The following is a 20,221-nucleotide window of genomic DNA, read 5'->3' on the forward strand; positions in this document are numbered from 1 at the left end:
GCATCGCAGATAAGTGACATGTCTGCAAAGATTGCTCTGCAAGCCGGGCTTTATGTGGGCCGGGTCCTGCCGATGTTCAGCACCAACTGTTTTTAAAACCAGGTGGCGAGACAAGTTCCTATCGGGCTCTCCATTTTTACCCTCAGGGTGGTGAAAAATCAAACCTTAACTCTGCAATAGTACAACGCGTCACTGCCTTTGATGTAACTTCAAAGAGACTCGTTTTTCAGTTTTATACAGCGCAAACTTGGAGCTCTTTAAATGAGCACCAGTTACATTACACAAGAGCACATTCATTTTTTGAATCACAGGACGTCAGGCTCGAACCTGTTTCCTCCGCTCGAAGGTCGGCTGCTCTAGCCTTACTCCACAACCTCAACCACAAGAGCGAGTAGCAATTTCAATATTATATACAACGAAGTGATAGTTGTTGCTATTTATCTTATGCAACTTACAACCATTGATAAAGCCAATAGTCCTGGCTTGTTGTAGGTGTAATGTTAATTGGTGTGTTATATATCTGAATGAGTCCACAGAGGCAGCAAAATACCAGCGGGGAAGCACACTATCATGAACACAGCTTTTAAGTGTTTTAAGCCACACCCCTATGAGAGACCCCGAAAAAATATCATCCCACTTAAAGCCCCGTCTGCAGGTATGTGTGCACTAAAACATACGGTAGACAGTACCACAGGTGGATGTTATGTTATATAATCTTGTATAGCATGCAGCAAAGAGGCGTCCCGGCGCGGACAGCAGAGTAGAAGGACCACAGGAGGAGCAAGGGCCTACAACAGAGGGAAGAGATGTGTTTTGATTACCTTCCGGAAGGCCAGATAGTTATTCAAGCTGCAGATCTGTAAGGGAAGGGAGTTCCAGAGTTTTGCTGCTAGGGTGCTAAAAGTCCCGTTCCCCCCCCCCCCCCCCCCCCCCCCCCCCCCCCCCACACACACACACAAACACACACACCACGCATCCTCCTGACCCGGGGAACAACCACCACCAGGTGCTGCCCCATAGAGTGGAGTGGGCATGTAGGTACATAAGGCACGAGTAGGTTGGCCAAAATACCTCAGGAGGAAAAATTCTGAATTTTGAAGGCCACGCGGAGAGCCTTAAACTCTATTCGCTTAGCCAGCGGCAATCATTGCGGCCGATGGATGGCCTTGGCTGTAGAGCAGCTTCTGGGGAGACCAAGCAGGGTTCTGGAAGCCGCATTTTGAACCCTCTGCAGTCACATAACCTCTGCCTTGTTCATCCCTAAATAGAGCGAGCTGGCATAGTCCAGTATTGACAAAATCGAAGCCTGGACGATGACTTGTTGGTTGGACCGATCAAAAAATCCCAGCAGAGGTTTCAGCCCACCTAGTAAACCAATACAGGTCCCTGACACTTTCTTTGTTTCACTTTCTTTCTTTCTTTCTTTGAGCTTGGAAACTGAAGGCCGAGTCCATCCAGAACCCCAGATTTTTTACTACCTGCTTGGGGTAGGTGCGCCACCAAGGGTTGTCGGCCACCAGTGCTCACTCCATAGCTCAGTGTCTCTCCCAACCAGCAGCACCTCAGACTTGTTGGTTAAGCTGGAGACAGTTGGCAGTCATCCACTCCGCGACCGCTGCAAGGTCGCTCCGGAACTTAGGAGCATCATGCATGGAGTTGTCAGCGAGTGCCACCACCAACTGTGTGTCATCGGCGTAAGAGACAATAGTGAGCCCTCTACCACTGGCCACGGCTGCCAATGGTTGAACATATAGATTGAATAATATTGGACTCAGCCCTTTGGCACACCTTGTCTAATAGGCTGGGCACAGGAGAGAAAGGGGGGGGGGCTGTCAACTGGAAATTCCTTTCAGAGAGAAAGGATCTAAACCAATCCAAGGCAAGGCCCACTATGCCAGCCTCCTCCAGACGATGTAATAGGATCTGGTGGGAGACTATGTCAAAAGCAGCAATGAGATCCAATAATATCAGTGCTGCGGTGGGCCCGGCATCTAATGTTGTTCACAGATGTTCCGTCACAGCTAGAAGAGCTGTCTCCATGCCATGACCTGGGTGGAAGCCATTCTGAGAGGGATCTAGAACACCATTTTTGTTCAAAAATTCTGTTAGCATGGAATTGATGTAAGCCTCAGTAATCTTGGCTGCCCAAGGCAGAAGAGATATAGGGCGGAAGTTTTCTGGTTTAGCTGGGTCCAATTTCGGTTTTTAAGCAGAGGGACCACCCTTGCCTGCTTCCACATCTTAGGGACGACTGCTGTGGAAAGAGATGTGTTAATCACCTGGCACAGAGGTGCCAGGAGTACAGACAGAGATTTTATAAATTGGTCAGGCTTAAGAGGGTCAGCAGGAGAGCCAGATTTAACTTTGCTACATAGCAAACGCAGCTCATCCTGTGAAATTAGCGGAAAGGCCGTAAGAGTACCGGTGGCAGGGGCTCTATGTACAGAACTTAGACACGTTGGAACTGGAGGGAAGGACATATAGATGTTTTCCACTTTTCTAACAAAGAAAGTGGCAAGGTCCTCGCATTGCTGATCTAATGTGATCTCGGGTGCAGTTGAGGTCTTCCTCGATTTAAGATCTTTAAGTATCTAGAAGATGCTTTTGGCCAAATTGCTACTCGCCTTGATTTCATTTGCAAAGTAGGCTGCCCGTTCTGATCAAATAGCCCTGTGGTAACTCTTGATGGTGGTCTGATAGCATCACTTTGAGACCGGTTCATAATCCCGACTCCAAACCCGTTACCGTTTTTTACATGCGTTGCGCATTGTAGCCAGTCGGTCATTGAACCAAGGGTTGAGTTAGAATTACGGCTCTTTGACCATTTCGCAGGAATAAGTGAGCCCAGCGACTGAAAGATCCATTCGCATTGCGCTTTATAGGCTGCGTCCAGGTCAGCAGGCAGACGGGGGTATTCAGAGAGAGAGAGAAGGGCATGAAACTGCTCCAGATTCAGTTTATGCCAGGGGCGCTTTAAAGAAGTCTTCTGAGCTACCTTTTGTAAAGGTTCTGTGCCCCGGAGAGTCATGGAGATCAGGTAGTGATCTGACCAGCACACTGGGACAGGAATATTAACTGTAAGGGATGAGAGGTTGGAAAAAACCGGGTCCAGCAAATGGCCATCGGAGTGGGTGGGACCTGAGAACAGTTGAATTAACTGACAAGCTGCAGTGTCCGCTAAAAAGCCACCCACTTCCGTGTCCGTGTGGTTGTCTAAATGCAAATTCATATCCCCAATAATGCTGAAGTTGGCCGCTCTCATAGCCCAGACACTGACTACATTGATGAGTGCAGCCTTAAACTCCTTAGCCGGACCTGGTGGACGATAAACCAACAACCCGGACATGGTGTAGTTAGCGTTAAAGGAAATGCCAAAGCTTGCACATTCACAGCCTGCCACGGTTTCTTGGGCAAAGGTACACCTATAACAAGATTTAAAAATGACCGCAATATCGCCTCCTCCAGACTCTGATTAGAGTCAGAATGCTGTAGCCTTGGGGAAGTGCTAGGCATGGCTCAGCAACCATATCATCAGAGAGTCAGATCTCTGTAAGAAAAAGAACATCAGGGGATTCATCCTGCTGTTCCAGGAAATGTTTAGCTAAAGAGCGACAGTTGAGACTCAGAATTTTAATGATGGGTCTGGATGAAGGCGGGGGAGGATGTGATGGCGTTATGGCCCAAAATCGAAACCACAACCATTACAGCAAAACGGGCCTTCAGGGAGACCGAATGGAGGATGGCTGCACATACTCACCAAGTTTCTAGTAGCCATCAAATCACCATGAGAGTAAGTCAACACATCTCTCAGGCCACCAGCAGCATTTCTGGCACCTGGCGACACCCTGGTGCGGATGGGCACAGAGGGGCTTGCCTTTGGCGCGCTGTAGCCTCTTTTAAGTTGTCAGGCCGGTCCGAATCCGGGATCACTAGACCGCTTCTCCCCCAAGATGGCGGAAGAGAAACGTCCCCCTGGAAGTGAGTATCCCTGAACTGCAAGGAACAGTCTTCCTCCACTCAAACAGCCTGCTAATGACTGCGGTGGAACTGGGAGAGTTCCAGAGAGCAGCACCACCTAACCGTATGGCAATATCTAAATAGGCATGTCAGTGCAGGCAAAACTATAGTGTGCAATAAAGCAAATAATTAGTCATCTTTCGGTAAAGGTATTTAAATAAATCAAATGTTTTTAAATAGTAGCGGCACAGTTAAAACAAAAGGGCCAGAGCCTATGTCTGCTCCTAGCTTTGTGGGTTCTTACTGCTAATTTATCAATTGGGATGGGTTGTTTGTCACAAAATTAAAGTAGACTCATTACCACTTACCTCTGAGACTTCCCAGGATAGGAGTGAGTGAAAGCAGGGGAGATCCTCTGTGCATATTTTTTAAAATGTATTTTATTTTATTTTTTTAATTTTTGAAAACCTTTATTTGTGTAAATGGATGCATACAAATACGGGCCTACAACCCGGGGGCCGGCAACTGAACAAACTGGAAAGCACCATTATCAATTAAAAGCACGGAGTGGTTAAGCGATACTACCTAACGCTGCGAGTCCATGATGCTAACTAAGTGGAGCCACTCGACATAGGATCAGAGAAGGTTAATTTTTATATATTAAGAGAATAAAGGATCAGTTGTATAAGAAGCGACCTGGTGCACATGGCGGGGAACAAAACCAACTACATCATAATAGTAAGTCCACAGATCTGTAATCAGAAAGGTCAAAAGCATGCAAACCATAGATGCCCTTGCAGTTCTTCATTGGTAGTGTCCACTCGCAACCTCATGTGCCCAGAGACAAACAGAACAGCACTCCCATAACAGTAAAAACCACCAGGGAGACAAATAAAGTTGCAATCATTATACAACCCAACCCGAAAAATAAGAAAACAAAAATACTAGAAAAAGGGAAAAGGGGGACTCCACGTTACTGTACCCGCCCCACGGCGATAATGGCGATCAATAATACGAATAGCAAACTTGCTTAGGGGCGGGGCAACTAAGTCAGGATAAACAGAACCTAAAGTACCATATTATATATAATAGCTAATCCTCCCCCCCAGTAACTCACCCCGCGGGAATCACGCACAGTCATGGAGACCCAAGAAAAGGACTCAAAAGAGCCATAGAAACAAATAAATATCTAATTGACCCTAATCCACCCACCCCACCCTGCACCCCTGCAGAAGGCTACGGCCTACCCCGCCCCCCAGCAGCGTGCCTGTCGCCCTAATTATGAACCCGAAATATAGAATGAGACAATATAGGGGAAAAGAAAGAGAAAGAGAAAAAGGAAAGCCAGGGGAGAGGATACCATGTAACAGGGAGCACGGCCCCCACCCCCCGCCCGTACAAACCATTAGCTTGGCCCAAAACGAAACTGGCAAGTTTTCAGGTAGCCATACATATTAAGGAATCGACAATTTATCACAATTTGGGGCAGTCCATGACTCCGTGCACCGAATAGTAGTCCTCCGGAGTAAGAACCGGGCTCACCCCAGTCCTTTCTTAGCTATCGCCACGATGTACGTCGATGTAGTGGGCATAAAACAAAGCGATGAGAAAAGGCCGTGGAGAAGCCGCTGGACGGTCAATGGAAGCAACCCATGGGACCTCCTCCGCCAATGGCAATGCAAAAACGGTTTACGGCAGTCATGTATACCAGTGTCAATGATCACCAGCAGTTCCTCCCGCTTACGTATCGGAACATCGCTACCCCCATCAGAAAGCGGGGAACAGTCGGCGACCACCTCGGGCCCATCCGCATCCTCAAGGGACGACCCGGGAGCAATGGCGGTCATCACATTGTCTTGTACACAAGAATCCTGGGCCAAGGTCAGTTGCCAAATCTTCAGCGCTTGTAGGACGTCGCCAATCGTGGGTTGGCGCTCACCAGTGCAGGCCCCAGCATAGTACAGAGGCAAGGAATCGGCATCCGAGGGCGATCCACAGGATATGGCATCAGCCGCCATTTTGCGAATACAGCGCCGTCCCTTTGAAACCAACTCCAGGGGTGAGCTCACCAGCAGGGCCCCCGCGGGATCCCCCTTAAGCGCTCAAACAGCACCCGCGGTGCAGAAATGAGAACCACCAAAAGAGGGGGATCCGCCAGCGCCACCGCTCCGCTGGAATCACTCTCCGCCACCGAGCGCTGAAGTCCGGAATGGCCGGACAAGGCAACAAAGGGGGGAGTCACCAACACGGCGTCCCCCACACACAACTTGCCGCACCTCACCTCTGGAACACCGGACGGTAGTCCCAGGCGCGTTCAGTTGCCTCCGGGCTCATCGCACATCGGCATCTTCCGGCTGGCCCCAATCCTCCACCCGAGGCCGCCGCCGACACCGTCTCGCCGGCAACTCGCTGAAGGCGAGGCCCCGGTCTCCACCCCAAGGAGGCCGCACTTCTTGGGAGGACGCCGCTGCGGACCCACTGAGCGCCGGATCCACCAGGATGGATGGTAAGTGTCAGCAGAACTTCGTATATAAATTGTTATCCTTTTTGGGCAGGATGTGTGACAGGATAGTCAAGTTTGGGCAGGGAGGCCGGCGGAGCCGAGCTACCGTGCGGCCATCACGATGTTGAGCTTGGCTCCTCCCCCCGAAAATGTATTTTAACATCTAGTTCATATTCGGGCCTTCTTTTTACTAGATGCATATTCTTCTATTTGCCAAAGACAATCACTATTTTAAAGCGCCCCATCTAAGTTGCTTGAACTTTCTTTGCACTGTTGGTCATCTGCATATTCTCAAATGTCTTTCCAACACTGCACTTACATCATGAACAATACATAAGCTTGGAGCCACCCAAATTGTGTTTTCAATCCATGAGTAGCCATTGTGTAAAACTTTATCCAGGTATTCATTTGTCTCTGTTGGGGCTAGATGTTTCTTGTTTGTCCTCTGGTTGGAAATCACCCTTTGTTAAACCCCAGAATTGTAAGACTTCCAAAAGTTTGCTTATCGCTGCCTTTGTGGTACATACATTCCACATAAAGTCCTGCTACTTTAGTTCTTTGAAGACATAGTTAATATCTTATATTTTATCCATCTGTTTAAACCGGATCTGAGATTAGACTTTTCAGCAACAAAGTGTTTGGTTACATGCTTGAATTAATGTGCACGATTCGTACGGATTTCTGTGTCGCTGAAACACATGTTCATTAGATGTGTCATTTGTGAATCAGTATTTTCTTCGGGAATTTTAGATTTTTGCTAATAACTGACTTCTACCTGATTTTGATCCAACCACGTGAGAACTTCACTGCTTTGGACCAAACTGCACCATGTGTGGTGCTCACCTAGGGTCTGCTGTACTCCAGGGACACTATATTTCTTCAATGTTTGATCATTTTCCTGAGCACCTCTGTTTCTGGTGGGGTATCATAAATTAAATCAATTCCTTTTCATAGCAAATTAAAGTAGGTTCTTTCACGGTTCTTTCCGGTTCCTAAATGATGCATTTATTACTATTCTGCTTTGTTCCAACTGTAAATTCTTTATTCAGTCTGGATAGTATTACAATACAAATGTTAACACTTGTTTTGCATCATGCTTCTTCAGGGGCATTAGAGTCAGTTAACCCCAATGCGTTATAAGCAATTCCATTGCGGAAGGTCATAATTCACTCAAATGATTCTGAAAATAAAATGTAAATCAAAAAGAAAATCCAAAACACACATGGAAAAATTAAGAAAGCCCATGACATTTTACATTGACCTACAGTTTTTAACTGCCATATTTTCCCACCTACTTTTGTAGAAAAAAGTGTCGCCCTACAGTTCATAAAAGACTTGATTTCATAATTGTGTGTTCCAGTATAGTTTGTGTAACTGATCTGTTTCCCTGTTGTATAATACCATCTACAGTTGCGACATACTGAGGTGGAGTTTTGATCCCACTCCTGCGTATCCAGTCCCAGTCCTCTCGGATTGTGACAACACTTTCTCTTCCTCAAAGCCTCCCTCAGAGGGTTCATCAGCTTTTGAGTCTGATTCTGATCAGCCAGACAAGGATGACTGAGACATTGGGGATGATGTACCCTCACAATATAACAAGAATGTCATATACATGGACATGCAAGAAGCCAGGGGGCTGGATCTCTTCCTGGACCCAGGGTTTGTGTTGCCCATTGCACCCCCTGATTGTCCACCCGGGCTATGCCCTACCATTCTTTTCCAATCCACCTCAACTGCCTCCCACATCAGAGTGGCTTTTTGAGGAGTACCTTTCCATCATGCTGCAAGAGTTGCAGGCTCTGTTGACCAAAGGACGATCGAGAAGCCTCATAAGTAGGGATGGGCTGCTACTCCCTCTACTTCCTCATACCGAAGAAAGGAGAACTTCATCCTATTTAAGATTTACGCCCTCAGAATGCCTTGCTCTGAAATGACAAATTCAGAATTCTCAGTTTGGCTCACATTCTGTCTGCTCTGCAACCTGGTGACTGGATGAGGTTGCCTTGGGACATGCAGGATGCAAATTTTCATTTGCCCACCCTCCGGTTACACAAACGCTACTTCGGCTCAGGGTGGGCCTGGAGCATTTCTAGCTTGCTGTGCTCTCCTTTGGCCTTACCAGCATCCCTCAGGTGTTCACAAAAGTGATGTTGGTGGGTGGTTGTGGGGCACCTTTGCAGGTTGGGGATAACAGTTTTCCCCTACCCTGACAACTGACTGATGAAGGCCAGCTCACCACAATCAGTTGTGGATCACCTACAGACGACCGCAAACCCTCTAACATTGATGGGGTTCTCTATCACTTAGCCATAGATTCACCAGGCTCCTTCCCACAGATTCCTCTTTATTGGGGCCTTTCTGGATACAGTGCTGTTCAGTTCTTTCCTCTGTGGCAGTCAGTTCAGGACAATTCGACTATGATCCTGAAGTTTTAGCGTTGGTGCTGGATCTTGGTGATATTGGCTTTTAGATGTCTGGGTCTGCTGGCCTTATTCATCCCGCTTGAAATATTCACCATGTGGCATATGTGGGTTCTGTAGCAGCATCTGAAGTTTCAGTGGGACTAGCACCAAGGTAATCAGACAGCTGGCTTCCAGGTTTCCATGCATGGGAAATTGAGCTGACTGCTTTTGATTTTCTGCGGGAGGTTGTGGATGTCACCCTCTCATCCAGTGGTCCCTATACAAAGTCCACTACACCAAGCGCTGGGACTAGTTTGTTGACTGGTTTGGAGTCTGCAACACAGACCCCTTACAAGACAAAATGTTTGGTGGGCTACTGTTAATTTTGTCTCTAGCCCAGCAATGGCTGGCCTTTCGGACAGTTTGTGTTTACCGGACCAACCATCCTTGTTTGAATCTCCTTGTTTGTCCAAACGACACTACCTGGCCCTGAATGGACTAGAAGTTCATTCCTTTACATACAATGTCCTACCTGCTAAAGTACATACAGGAGGAAAATTGTACCCACCAAGGTAATGAAGTGTTTGTATCTTGACTACACAGCAGCATTTGAATAGAGGCTAACTCCCTTCAGACACTTTCCACCTGATAATGATAATGTGTCATTTTCTTGTAATGGTACTGAAATCAGCATCTGAATTCAATATATATTTTCAAAAGCTGAGGCGGCATTTTTTCACTGGAAGAAGAAGGCCTCTATAATTCCATTGTGGAGTAGACTGCAAGGTCTCAGGATGAAGAGCAGGAATTGTAGTGTGTGTGTATAATATGATATAATACAGTGCTGACAGGGAATGATAATAGGATAATGGGCGGCCAAGAGAGCCAAAGGGTGGTGGCCCTCATGCACCAATGCCCCGTTTACAGCTAGTGTCACAGGTAAGTAACTTGGTTTTTGCCAAATTTAGTGTGAAAGAATAGTACAAAAGAAGGTATTTGTCAAAAACCTAATGTTAAAGGTCGCAGAGTGCTTATGTCTGTATAGGTGCTTCTTATTTCAGTAAGACTTTGTTGGCTGTGAAATTCAGACATTTATTTAAAATTTGAAGCACAGAGAAAAATATTTTTGCTTATGTCTTCTGGACCTATAATTTTAGGTGTATAAATGTTGCTGCTGGGCCCAGGTAATTCAAGTATATTACATTTAGTGGTAAAAAAAATACCAGACAAGTATAGTACAAAATATTTTGAGCAATACTGTAATTATTAATTATGTTGTATATTTTTTAAAGGTTCATGCTCTAAATATTTTAAGAGCATTGTTCAGAGATACTCGTTTAAGTGAAAACATAATTCCATATGTAGCAGATGGGACGCAAGCTGCGATTCTAGGGTTTACATCACCGGTCTGGGCAGTAAGTAAAGATTTGTTTTATATTGACTACTTTTGTGTACGGATGTTGGCTACCTGTTAACGCTCGTGCGGTGAATATGATATGCTTTGTCTGTTCCCAGAAGTATGCTAGATGACTGCTTTCCAACCGTCATTAACAAACTAGTATGATGCAACTCATGCCAACTGCCTTCAGCAGTCAAATACAGTGATGCAGTTCTAATAATGCCATCAGTCGGAAATGTATCTAAAATTGTGTACTCGCAATTGGTGAAAGCATTGTCTTTTTTTGTTTTTCCGGAGATTTATATATTGCAAACTTGACCCGAAGGTATCTGAGCGCTTTACATGAGCACCAGTTGCGTTACAGATTTTTTAGCTAGGCACAGGGAGATGACATGATTTGCCCAGAATCACCGGATGTTGAGCGTCCCTGCCGAGACTCAAAGCTGGTTCCCCAGCATCGAGGTCGACCGCTCGAGTCATAAGGCCACATCCTCTTTGTTCTAAGTAATATTGCATTTTGTCTCTGAAGCACTCCACAAAAAAACTGACTATTTTGAAGGCAAGGATCCTCCATATTTATAGTCCACCTTTCGTTTGTTGCATGTGGTGACGTTAGTGTGCTTCCTCTGCATGTGTTAACTCATTAAACCTAGATGTATTGTCTTTGCCATTGCTTGCTACTTCTTTGGTGTTTGTGTGTGTATAATATTTGGCACTATACAATTCTTGTCATGTTACAGCTCTAAAGGGCTTCACAAAGGAAATAAGTTGATCAATACCATCAGGACGATGCTCTCTCATCCTGGATTCATATTCCTGCATACAATTTACCACACACAACGTATTGCAAGAATCAAAATTGGGATAAAATATGGTGTCAGACATTGTTTTAGTTCTTTTATTGATCTCAAAATTCACCCTAAAGGCATCATAAACTCTGTTACTTACCTCTAAAACTTTAATGCCTGACACACGTCGACAGGAAATTAGACATAGCAAGGGGGCTTACTTCATAGACAGTCTCTTCCGATCCAAATACCTATTACTCAACAATGTACTGAACAGGTCCAAGACTAGATTCACATCTTATAGGGTCTCATATTTCGGTCCAGGGGGTCTCTTTAACCTAATACTCTTAATAATTCTACAGACCATGACATTTTTCCCAATTCTCCTGCCATTCATTAAAGCATATCCAGTGGAGACTGCAGATCTATAGCACTAAGAGCTCTGTAACTAAGACCCCTATCGAATTGTTCCACTAAAAATGTACCACTTCAAATATTGGAACCTCCACAGGCTTCAAATCTGTCTCCAAGCACCAACGTACCCATGATTTCCATATACCATTGTATCTACTGTGGATACCTGGAGCCCAGGTCTATTCGAGGAGCTCCTCAGCTCTTCCCAAAAGGCCTGACATCTCTCCAGATCTCCTGATATCTTCCAGGCAAGTAGTCCGTACCACAGGGTGCTCTCTTCCCTCTAGATCCCTTAAGAGATCTTCCTTTGCAGTTGAAAACAAGGGAATGTCACAAGCCAGTTCCAGGGTTATTGGAAACCATGCCTGAGATGGCCAAAAGGGAGTTATTAATACAAGAGAGCATACCTCCTGTCTCCCCTTATGAAGAACTCTCTGAATCATTGCAAAAGGGAGAGAGGCATAAGCGTGAGTTCCCTTCCAAGACTGCATGAATGCGTCCACTGCAAGAGCACCTGGGTCTGGCATCCAGCGGAAGTATTTCTTCAGTTGAAATGGCAGCCTGCTTGCAAAAAGATCCAATTCCAGTGGACCCCATAAACAACAGACATTTGAAGAGAGTTTCTTTCAGCTTCCAGTCGCTGTAATCCCTGGAAAACCCAGAGTTGCCAACACATTTGCCTTCCCAGGTAGGTACTCTGATCTGATGCTGGTCTTGTGCTCTAGTCAGAACATCCAAAGTCTCTTGGCCAGATCTGATTGGTCTGAGGATTGTGTACCCCTAAACGATTTATGTATGCCACTGCAGACACATTGTCTATCTTCAGCAGGACAGGTCTACCCTGCAGAGAATGTTTGAAACTCATTAGAGCATAAAGGCCTGATGCAAGGTTTCGTGTATGCAAGTACGCATCTCCTGCTGGATAATTTTTTTAAGTCCTTGTTAAAATTTGAGAGGAGAGTGTCAGGGCTATCAATGTCCTGATCTGACATTTTAATAAGTGTATTCTAAATACGATAGCCGGAAATAAATATGATATCCTGAAATAGGGGCTGCTACCAGATAAACTACAACCACCAGAGTGCCAAGGGTTAAAGATCCTTTTAAAAAAACATTTTTATTAATGTTAATGGCAAAAACAAGCCTTAAAATCTAAATAACCAATATTAAAATCTAAATAACTAATATTAAGGCCCAGAAGAAGGCTTAGAGTAACCTGAGAGCGTAGACACTGCAGGGGAAAAAAGACTAACCTGCGCCTGAGGAACAGCTGATCGCCAGACACACTGCAACTGTCAGAAATCTCTGATCTCACAGTATCTCGAGTGATCAGCTGCATTTTACTGCCGAACAGCCATCTAAGATGGCGGCATGTAGGGCGTCAAGCCAGGAGAGGCAGTTGCTTATTGCCCTTCTCTAATAGTTGCTCCTGACATGTCCTGTCCGGAAGATTCTTCGGGAGAAATGTGGCCTGAATGAGAAAGACAACTCAATGTGCCGGGCCTGCAGAGAAGTTGTTCAGCACTATGGAGGAAGTATTACCCCAGCACTCCCCGAAGCTTCGAGGTACGTCTGGAAAAAGAACAGGCCAAACGAAGAGGATTACCCTTCATAGGGAGTGTCGGTACGGTATGAGAGAAGGCACGCTCCCGGATCGGGGAATAGGAAATGCCCGCGGGGGCGAAAGGAAAACCCTCACAATATCTGGATCCGCAGTAAGCGACTTTTGAAAATAAGGTACAATTAAAGCTTATAAGCATTGAAATAAACAATAAAGCAATCAAAAAGTAAGGTTTAGTTAAATTGGAAACAGAACATTTGACATAAAAAGGTAAATAAAATACATAAAGAATATGGTTGAGAACAAGGAAATAGAGAATTAAGATACTTATCTGCATGGAGTCACATTTAAAAGAGGCAGACTGTTCTGTGTGCATGCTTAATATATGCCAGGAAGGTTCTGTTCTGGAATCATTTTCTTTGTGATGTATAACTTCTAAGTGCTGCATCGAATGGCCATAAAGGAATCATGTATAATGGTAGCCTCCGTTTCTTTAATGAAATCCAGATTCTCTTGCCAATTAGGAGAATCACTATTCTTTGTCAACCTTTAGATAAATCTATTTTTTTCTTTTCCACAGCTGTAAAAACTGTAATTTTATATATTTACTGTAGGAACCCATGTTTTTTGTGTTCCCTTCTCCTGTGTGGCAATATATTTTGTAATCTTCTAAGGAGATAGTAATCAGGATCTCTCATGAAGCTGAGAGTAAGCAGGGGAACCCTTGGTCCGATTCCATCCTACGAGAAGGAGTTTGTTCGAGCCATAATTAAACTTTTTGTATTTCCTTTTTAAGTGCCTGCAGTCCTAGAGTACAAAACCTATAACACGGTCCCCGTAGAAGCCTTTTCACTATACAAATACATAGTGGTAAATTTAGAGTCCTGTATAGCTTTGGTGACATGTGTTCAGTGTTTATTAACTAACTCAGGGTTATGTATCTCAGTTCACCGAATAGTAAAAAACAATCCAATTTTCAGAATATTCAGAATACATTTTTATAGCCCCTGAGACTTACATGTTGCAAGAAACGTATTTGAAGTGCGTCTCTGGAGAACAGTACTCCTGAGGGGGAAGCCGGGAGCAGAACTAATTTTTAAAAATTTTGAGTGGCACTTGTTGATTGTATTTTCGTTTAAAACTTACTTTCATTTGAGCACTTGTAGAAACGACAACCCTCCCTTGGCTACACGCTGCACAGCGGATCTTAACGCGGAGAGCGGAATTGGGACAAAACAAACTTTCTCGGACGCCATTGCCGGCGTGCACCGAGGCCACGCCCCTTCGAGGCCATGCCCCCCCCGCACCAGTATAAAGGCACTCTAGCGCTCTTTAGAACAGTACTCCTGAGGCGGAAGCCGGGAGCAGAACTAATTTTTAAAAATTTTGAGTGTCACTTGTTGATTGTATTTTCGTTTAAAACTTACTTTCATTTGAGCACTTGTAGAAACGACAACCCTCCCTTGGCTACACGCTACACAGCGGATCTTAACGCTGAGAGCGGACTTGGGACAAAACAAACTTTCTCGGACGCCATTGCCGGCGTGCACTGAGGCCACGCCCCTTCGAGGCCACGCCCCCCCCTCCCCCGCACCAGTACACATTTTTTAAAATTTTGAGTGTCACTTGTTGATTGTATTTTCGTTTAAAACTTACTTTCATTTGAGCACTTGTAGAAACGACAACCCTCCCTTGGCTACACGCTGCACAGCGGATCTTAACGCTGAGAGCGGACTTGGGACAAAACAAACTTTCTCGGACGCCATTGCCGGCGTGCACCGAGGCCACGCCCCTTCGAGGCCACGCCCCCCCTCGCACCAGTATAAAGGCGCTGACAACTAGGGCTCTTTAGAACAGTACTCCTGAGGCAGAAGCCGGGAGCCGAACTAATTTTTAAAAATTTTGAGTGTCACTTGTTGATTGTATTTTCGTTTAAAACTTACTTTCATTTGAGCACTTGTAGAAACGACAACCCTCCAATGGCTACACGCTGCACAGCGGATCTTAACGCTGAGAGCGGACTTGGGACAAAACAAACTTTCTCGGACGCCATTGCCGGCGTGCACCGAGGCCATGCCCCTTCGAGACCACGCCCCCCCAGAGCTCCTCCTCCACCATCAAATATGTGCCTCTGGCGGAAGCGCAGCGGACGAGCGCAGCGGGCGCGCCTAAGGCAAGCCTTGGGCCAGTCACCCTTGACCTTTCCACTCAAGCAAGGCTGTCATATTCCAGGGACTTTCTGCTCCGACTGAACCAGCCCCACAGCCGTCTTGCACCAACTCCCTTACAGGTGAGAACCAGTGCACTCGCTGTCCAAACTGTCCTTTCAAATTCACCCCAGTCCTGAAGAAACAACTCCCCCCGACAACCATTAAAATGGGTCTGTTAAACTGTAGATCCCTACCTAAGCACACCCAGGAAATACATATGCTACTAGAAGAGGAGAAAATCGAGATCCTATTTCTCACAGAAACATGGCTCAGACCACACTCGGACTATGATGTTGTACAGGCGCTACCTCAGGGCTTCCTACTGCAACATCTAGACCGAGTGAAGGGTATGGGCGGAGAGATCGCGATTATCTACAAAAATCATTTCACATGTCGATTTCACGACAGCCCCCTATCGAACTGTGAAAATGTTTATTTCAACATCCAACTATCCCCTTGTAACTCCCTCTCAGGAGTCCTCATCTACCGCCCACCAGGGCCCTTAGGCCAATTTTGCAGCTCCCTACTGGAATTTTCAACTGCCTTTTCTAGCACCTCGTCTAACATGATATTCCTAGGAGATCTTAACATTCATCTTGATAAGGACGATGACGATACCGCAACAGAACTACTGGAAGATTTGGCGACTCTCCAGCTTCAACTCCTGAACAACCAACCCGCGCACAGGCTCGGACATTTACTTGACCCTATCATATGCAACATCGATGATCTTAAAACCAACGCCCCGATCCCACTGCCATGGTCGGACCACTTACTCATCCCTTTCAGATGGGATTTACCTAACATATCTCCCCCCAACAAATCCTCTGACGCACCCACGCGTCCCTGGGCCAAGTTAGACATCGACACATGGAAACAGCCCTTAGAACTCCATAAGCCAACCCACGAAACAGACCCTATCAGAGCAGACATGAAGTTCTCTTCTTGGATCAAAAACTCCCTTAACACGATCCTTCCAAAAAAACCTCTCCTTACCTCCCGTAAAAAAACCCTGCCCCATGGTTTACCCAGGAGACCCGCCACCTAAAAAAACTCTGTAAAAAGCTGAAAGAGTGTGGTGGAAAGACTTCGACCCTGAGCGCAAGAAAGACTACAGACTGTCCATCCTCACGTACAAAAAAGCCTTGAAAAACGCACAAACCTCCTTTTTTCAAGAGAAAATAAGTACGGCATCTTGCTCATCAAGGGAAACTTTCCAAATCGTCAAACAACTCCTAAAAATACCAGAACCATCAGGATCGATCAACCCCTCAGACAACCAATGTGACAAACTGGCCACATTCTTTGACCAAAAAATTCAAAATATCCTGCAAAAACTTCCGCCCCTCCCCAACAGGGATCATCCTCCGGTAGCTGCAGAACAGACCAACGCGCTTCACTCCATTCTCCATTCACTCAAAAGTGGCTCACCATCAGACCCCGCCCCAGTCAAAATTCTAAAGCTGGTAACACCGATTATTCTCGAACCACTGGTAAACGCAATCAATGCCTCCCTGACCAATGGAACGGTTCCCCCCAGCTGGAAGAAGGCGAAGGTCAGGGCCCTACTTAAAAAACCGAATTTAGACCCCCTCAACCTCTCCAACTTTAGGCCAATTTCCCTCCTCCCTTGCATCAGCAAGATTACAGGAAAATTAATTAACTCCCAGCTGTCCAACTATCTTGAGACCAACGAATTACTCAAATCCTCACAGAAAGGCTTCCGCCCGGGTCAGGGCAGCGAAACCACGATGCTGACGGTAGTCGAGGAGGCCAGGAAGATCATGGACACAGGAGGATCAGTGGCAGTGATCCTCCTGGACCTAAGCGCGGCCTTCGACACGGTCAACCATCAGATCCTGGCCCAGCGACTTAGCGACCTTGGGATCTCAGGCCTCGCCTTATCTTGTCTGAAATCATTTCTGCAAGACCGCTCATTCCAGGTTATAGAGGGCAACTATACATCAAAAGAGACCCCTGTACGTTGTGGAGTGCCACAGGGCTCCTCTTTGAGCCCTACACTCTTCAACGTATACATGTCCCCCCTGGAACAGATAGTCACCCCACATGGGATAAAACTCCTGACATACGCAGACGATACGCAGCTGGTGGTTTCCCTCAGCAAAAAAATTCCAACATCAACCTCTACTCCTGCCTGACTGACATTGTCAGCTGGATGGACAGATCCCATTTAAAGCTTAATAGCGACAAGACGGAGATCATGGTGATGGGGAATCAAGCCCATCTCCTCACAGACTCACTCTGGCCCCCTTGCATGGGTAAACCTCCAACCCCTAAACCCGAGATTAAAAGCCTCGGTTTATGGCTGGACAAAAATCTTACCATGCAAACCCAAGCAAGAAAAACGGCCGGAGTCTGCTTTGGTCTCCTGCGCTCCATCCGAAAAATCCTACCACTACTTCCTTTCCAGTCAAGGAAACTTCTGATATAGGGTCTCATCTTATCAAGGCTGGACTACGGTAACGCACTGTACCTGGGTGCACCACGAAAAGTCACTACCAAACTCCAGGTAGTTCAAAATGCCGCCGCTAGGATTTTGACCAACACCAAGAACCGCTGCTCAGCTAAACCAGCCATGCGAGCGCTGCACTGGCTGCCCGTCATGGAAATAGTGCAGTTTAAATCACTCTGCCTCACACACAAAATTTTCAACGGGAAAGCCCCCCCCATACTCAGAGATCTGGTTACTCCCTACACCACCTCCAGACTCCTCCGATCATCCAATGCCCACCTAACTAAACCACCCAAAATCCATAAAGCACGATCAGGAGGTAGACGCTTCTCATACATTGCATCCAAAATGTGGAACTCCCTCCCCTCTGACCTCCGGGCCCAACCCAATCTTTTGACATTTCGAAAATCTTTGAAGACATGGCTGTTCCCGTGAGCTTCTCTCCCTCTTTTTCCATCTGTACTTGTTCAGCGCTGGGACGCTCTCGGGCAGCTATGCGCTCTAGAAACCCGGTAGCATTAACATTAACATTAACACTGGTTCACTTCTAGTTTGATTATGTGCCTGAGTTATGGTCACATGCTTCTGTGAGTTTGACATAACCTTCAAGCAGACCCTGGTATGGTGGGGGGAGTCAAAATGGGTGCTTGCAAACGCGTATGAGGCCAATTTACATGTAATGAATGTCGGTGTGGATTATTTGCATGTTTGCTGGTCGTTCTGAATCTCTAAATGGATTTAATTATTCAGACGCTAGATCAGCCCAACACTGACTTAAGCGATTTTTTACAAGTTACAATGTATTAAACATTAATTCCTCCATTCCCGTAGCTTAACTACAACAGTTTGGCTGATTTAACAACATGTTTGATAAACTCTTATGTAAATATTCAATTTGCACTGCAATCTTGTTCTATTGGTTTCTTCTCAGGTCTAAATACGAACATTCCATATTGGCGCTCAATTACACAAAATGAACACTGCACAAGAATTGTTTCATTTTCTTAGTATTTCTCCTTTCATTATCATGTAATGTTGGCAGTCTGGTGTGTAGATTGATGCTAACCGACTTAAGCTGAGTTTACAATTTGTATTTGAAGTTTGCTCAGTGTAGAAGACTTAGCAAACTACTCTACTAAAACTATCTATCTTTCCTTCAGAGGGATTTGATAATGCTTAACTAAGGAATAGTACAAGTACCTCTTTTATGAAGTGATCAAAGTTTACCCACCCCCCTCCAACACAGCTTTCAGTAGCAATATCCATTCTGTAGGTGGCATTAGTATGTATTTTTCTGCCTCTTGGCTCTTGATGTTTTTGACAAACGCTTCTCTGTTGAATAATTTTTGTTTTCTGTCAGGTATTCTAGACATGGTGCTTTAAGAGTCAGGAGGAGGCGGCTGTAAAGCTGGGTAATGAATTATCAAGCACTGTAGATTGGGTATGCCTTGAAGGATTTACTTCACCTGTAACTATAGGGCTCTGAATACAGGTCACAGCTATTTGAGCCTTCGGTTCTTATGGTTAGGAGCCATCAGAATACAAGACACATTTTCTGGTGTTCTATAGTGTTTGTTCCACGTTGGCATTCAGTGCCCTCCATTTTCTAAGCTACCGTACCTCATCCAGTTGCTTCTATCCCATTGTCTCTATCTTCTTTTTTTGATTGCATCTGTCTCCTGATAGTTGACCCGTTTCTTTTGTACCATCGACTGCATTCATCTTATCACAATTATTCCAAGTAGTAACTGTGCATGTTGACCACCAGCACTGTAAGCAGATTTCTATTTATTGTCTCCCTTGTTAATTCACTGTTGCCATCGAGGACTTGCTTTTAGAACCATGGCTGCTATCGCTTTTTGTCCTCAGCCACGTTAAAATGTCTGAGAAGACTTTAAGGCTTTCAGGCATTGACCACCATCAACTTTCTTTAGCCTTGATTTTTGGGTGATGCTACTTCAGTCAGCTTTTGTACCTCCTGAGACGAGCAGTGCCCCGTCACTTACGGGGAGGGCGGGCCCATGTCAGCTCTGTGTGGCTTATGATGTACTTTTTAGGGGAGGTTAGATTTCCATGATAATATGCACCCACACCAACAAACCAATATATATTTTGAACATTTACAAACAACGGAGTGTTCCCACTCTAGTAGTTACATTGGACAGGCAAGTACGCTGTACTGGGGACACATTTATTTCTAACTAGTCTTTGGAATAACTGTGTGTAATGAGGGAGTGGGGATGGCTTATATGAAGAACACACGCCGCTTATGTGGGCCTCAAAAGTAATTCACGAAGGTAAATCGACATGTGTACATTTATTTCAAGTAAATTCAATTTTAAAATGTTTAGTAACTTGACTACTTTTGGCTTATTACCGTTTATGAGTGTAAAGTTACCCAAAAGTCTAGACTTACTTGTCTCCAACACCTGAAATAAGAGGTGGTGTCTGTGAAAATGTAAAATACAACCGTAAAGATACTACTAGTAGTGAATTTACGACAGATTTGATGTT

General features: G+C 45.4%; 1 protein-coding gene across 1 annotated transcript in view; it reads left to right on the top strand.

The window, feature by feature from the left end:
* Positions 1-20,221, top strand: part of THADA (THADA armadillo repeat containing) — a 1,588,234-nt gene that overhangs the window by 518,831 nt on the left and 1,049,182 nt on the right. Inside the window, exon 26 of the mRNA XM_086927803.1 lies at positions 10,155-10,277. Within this exon, the coding sequence (XP_086783929.1) occupies positions 10,155-10,277 (123 nt within the window). The remainder of the gene's footprint in view (positions 1-10,154; positions 10,278-20,221) is intronic.

Source organism: Lissotriton vulgaris, chromosome 6 (genome assembly GCF_964263255.1).
Source record: "Lissotriton vulgaris chromosome 6, aLisVul1.2, whole genome shotgun sequence".
NCBI lineage: Eukaryota > Metazoa > Chordata > Amphibia > Caudata > Salamandridae > Lissotriton > Lissotriton vulgaris.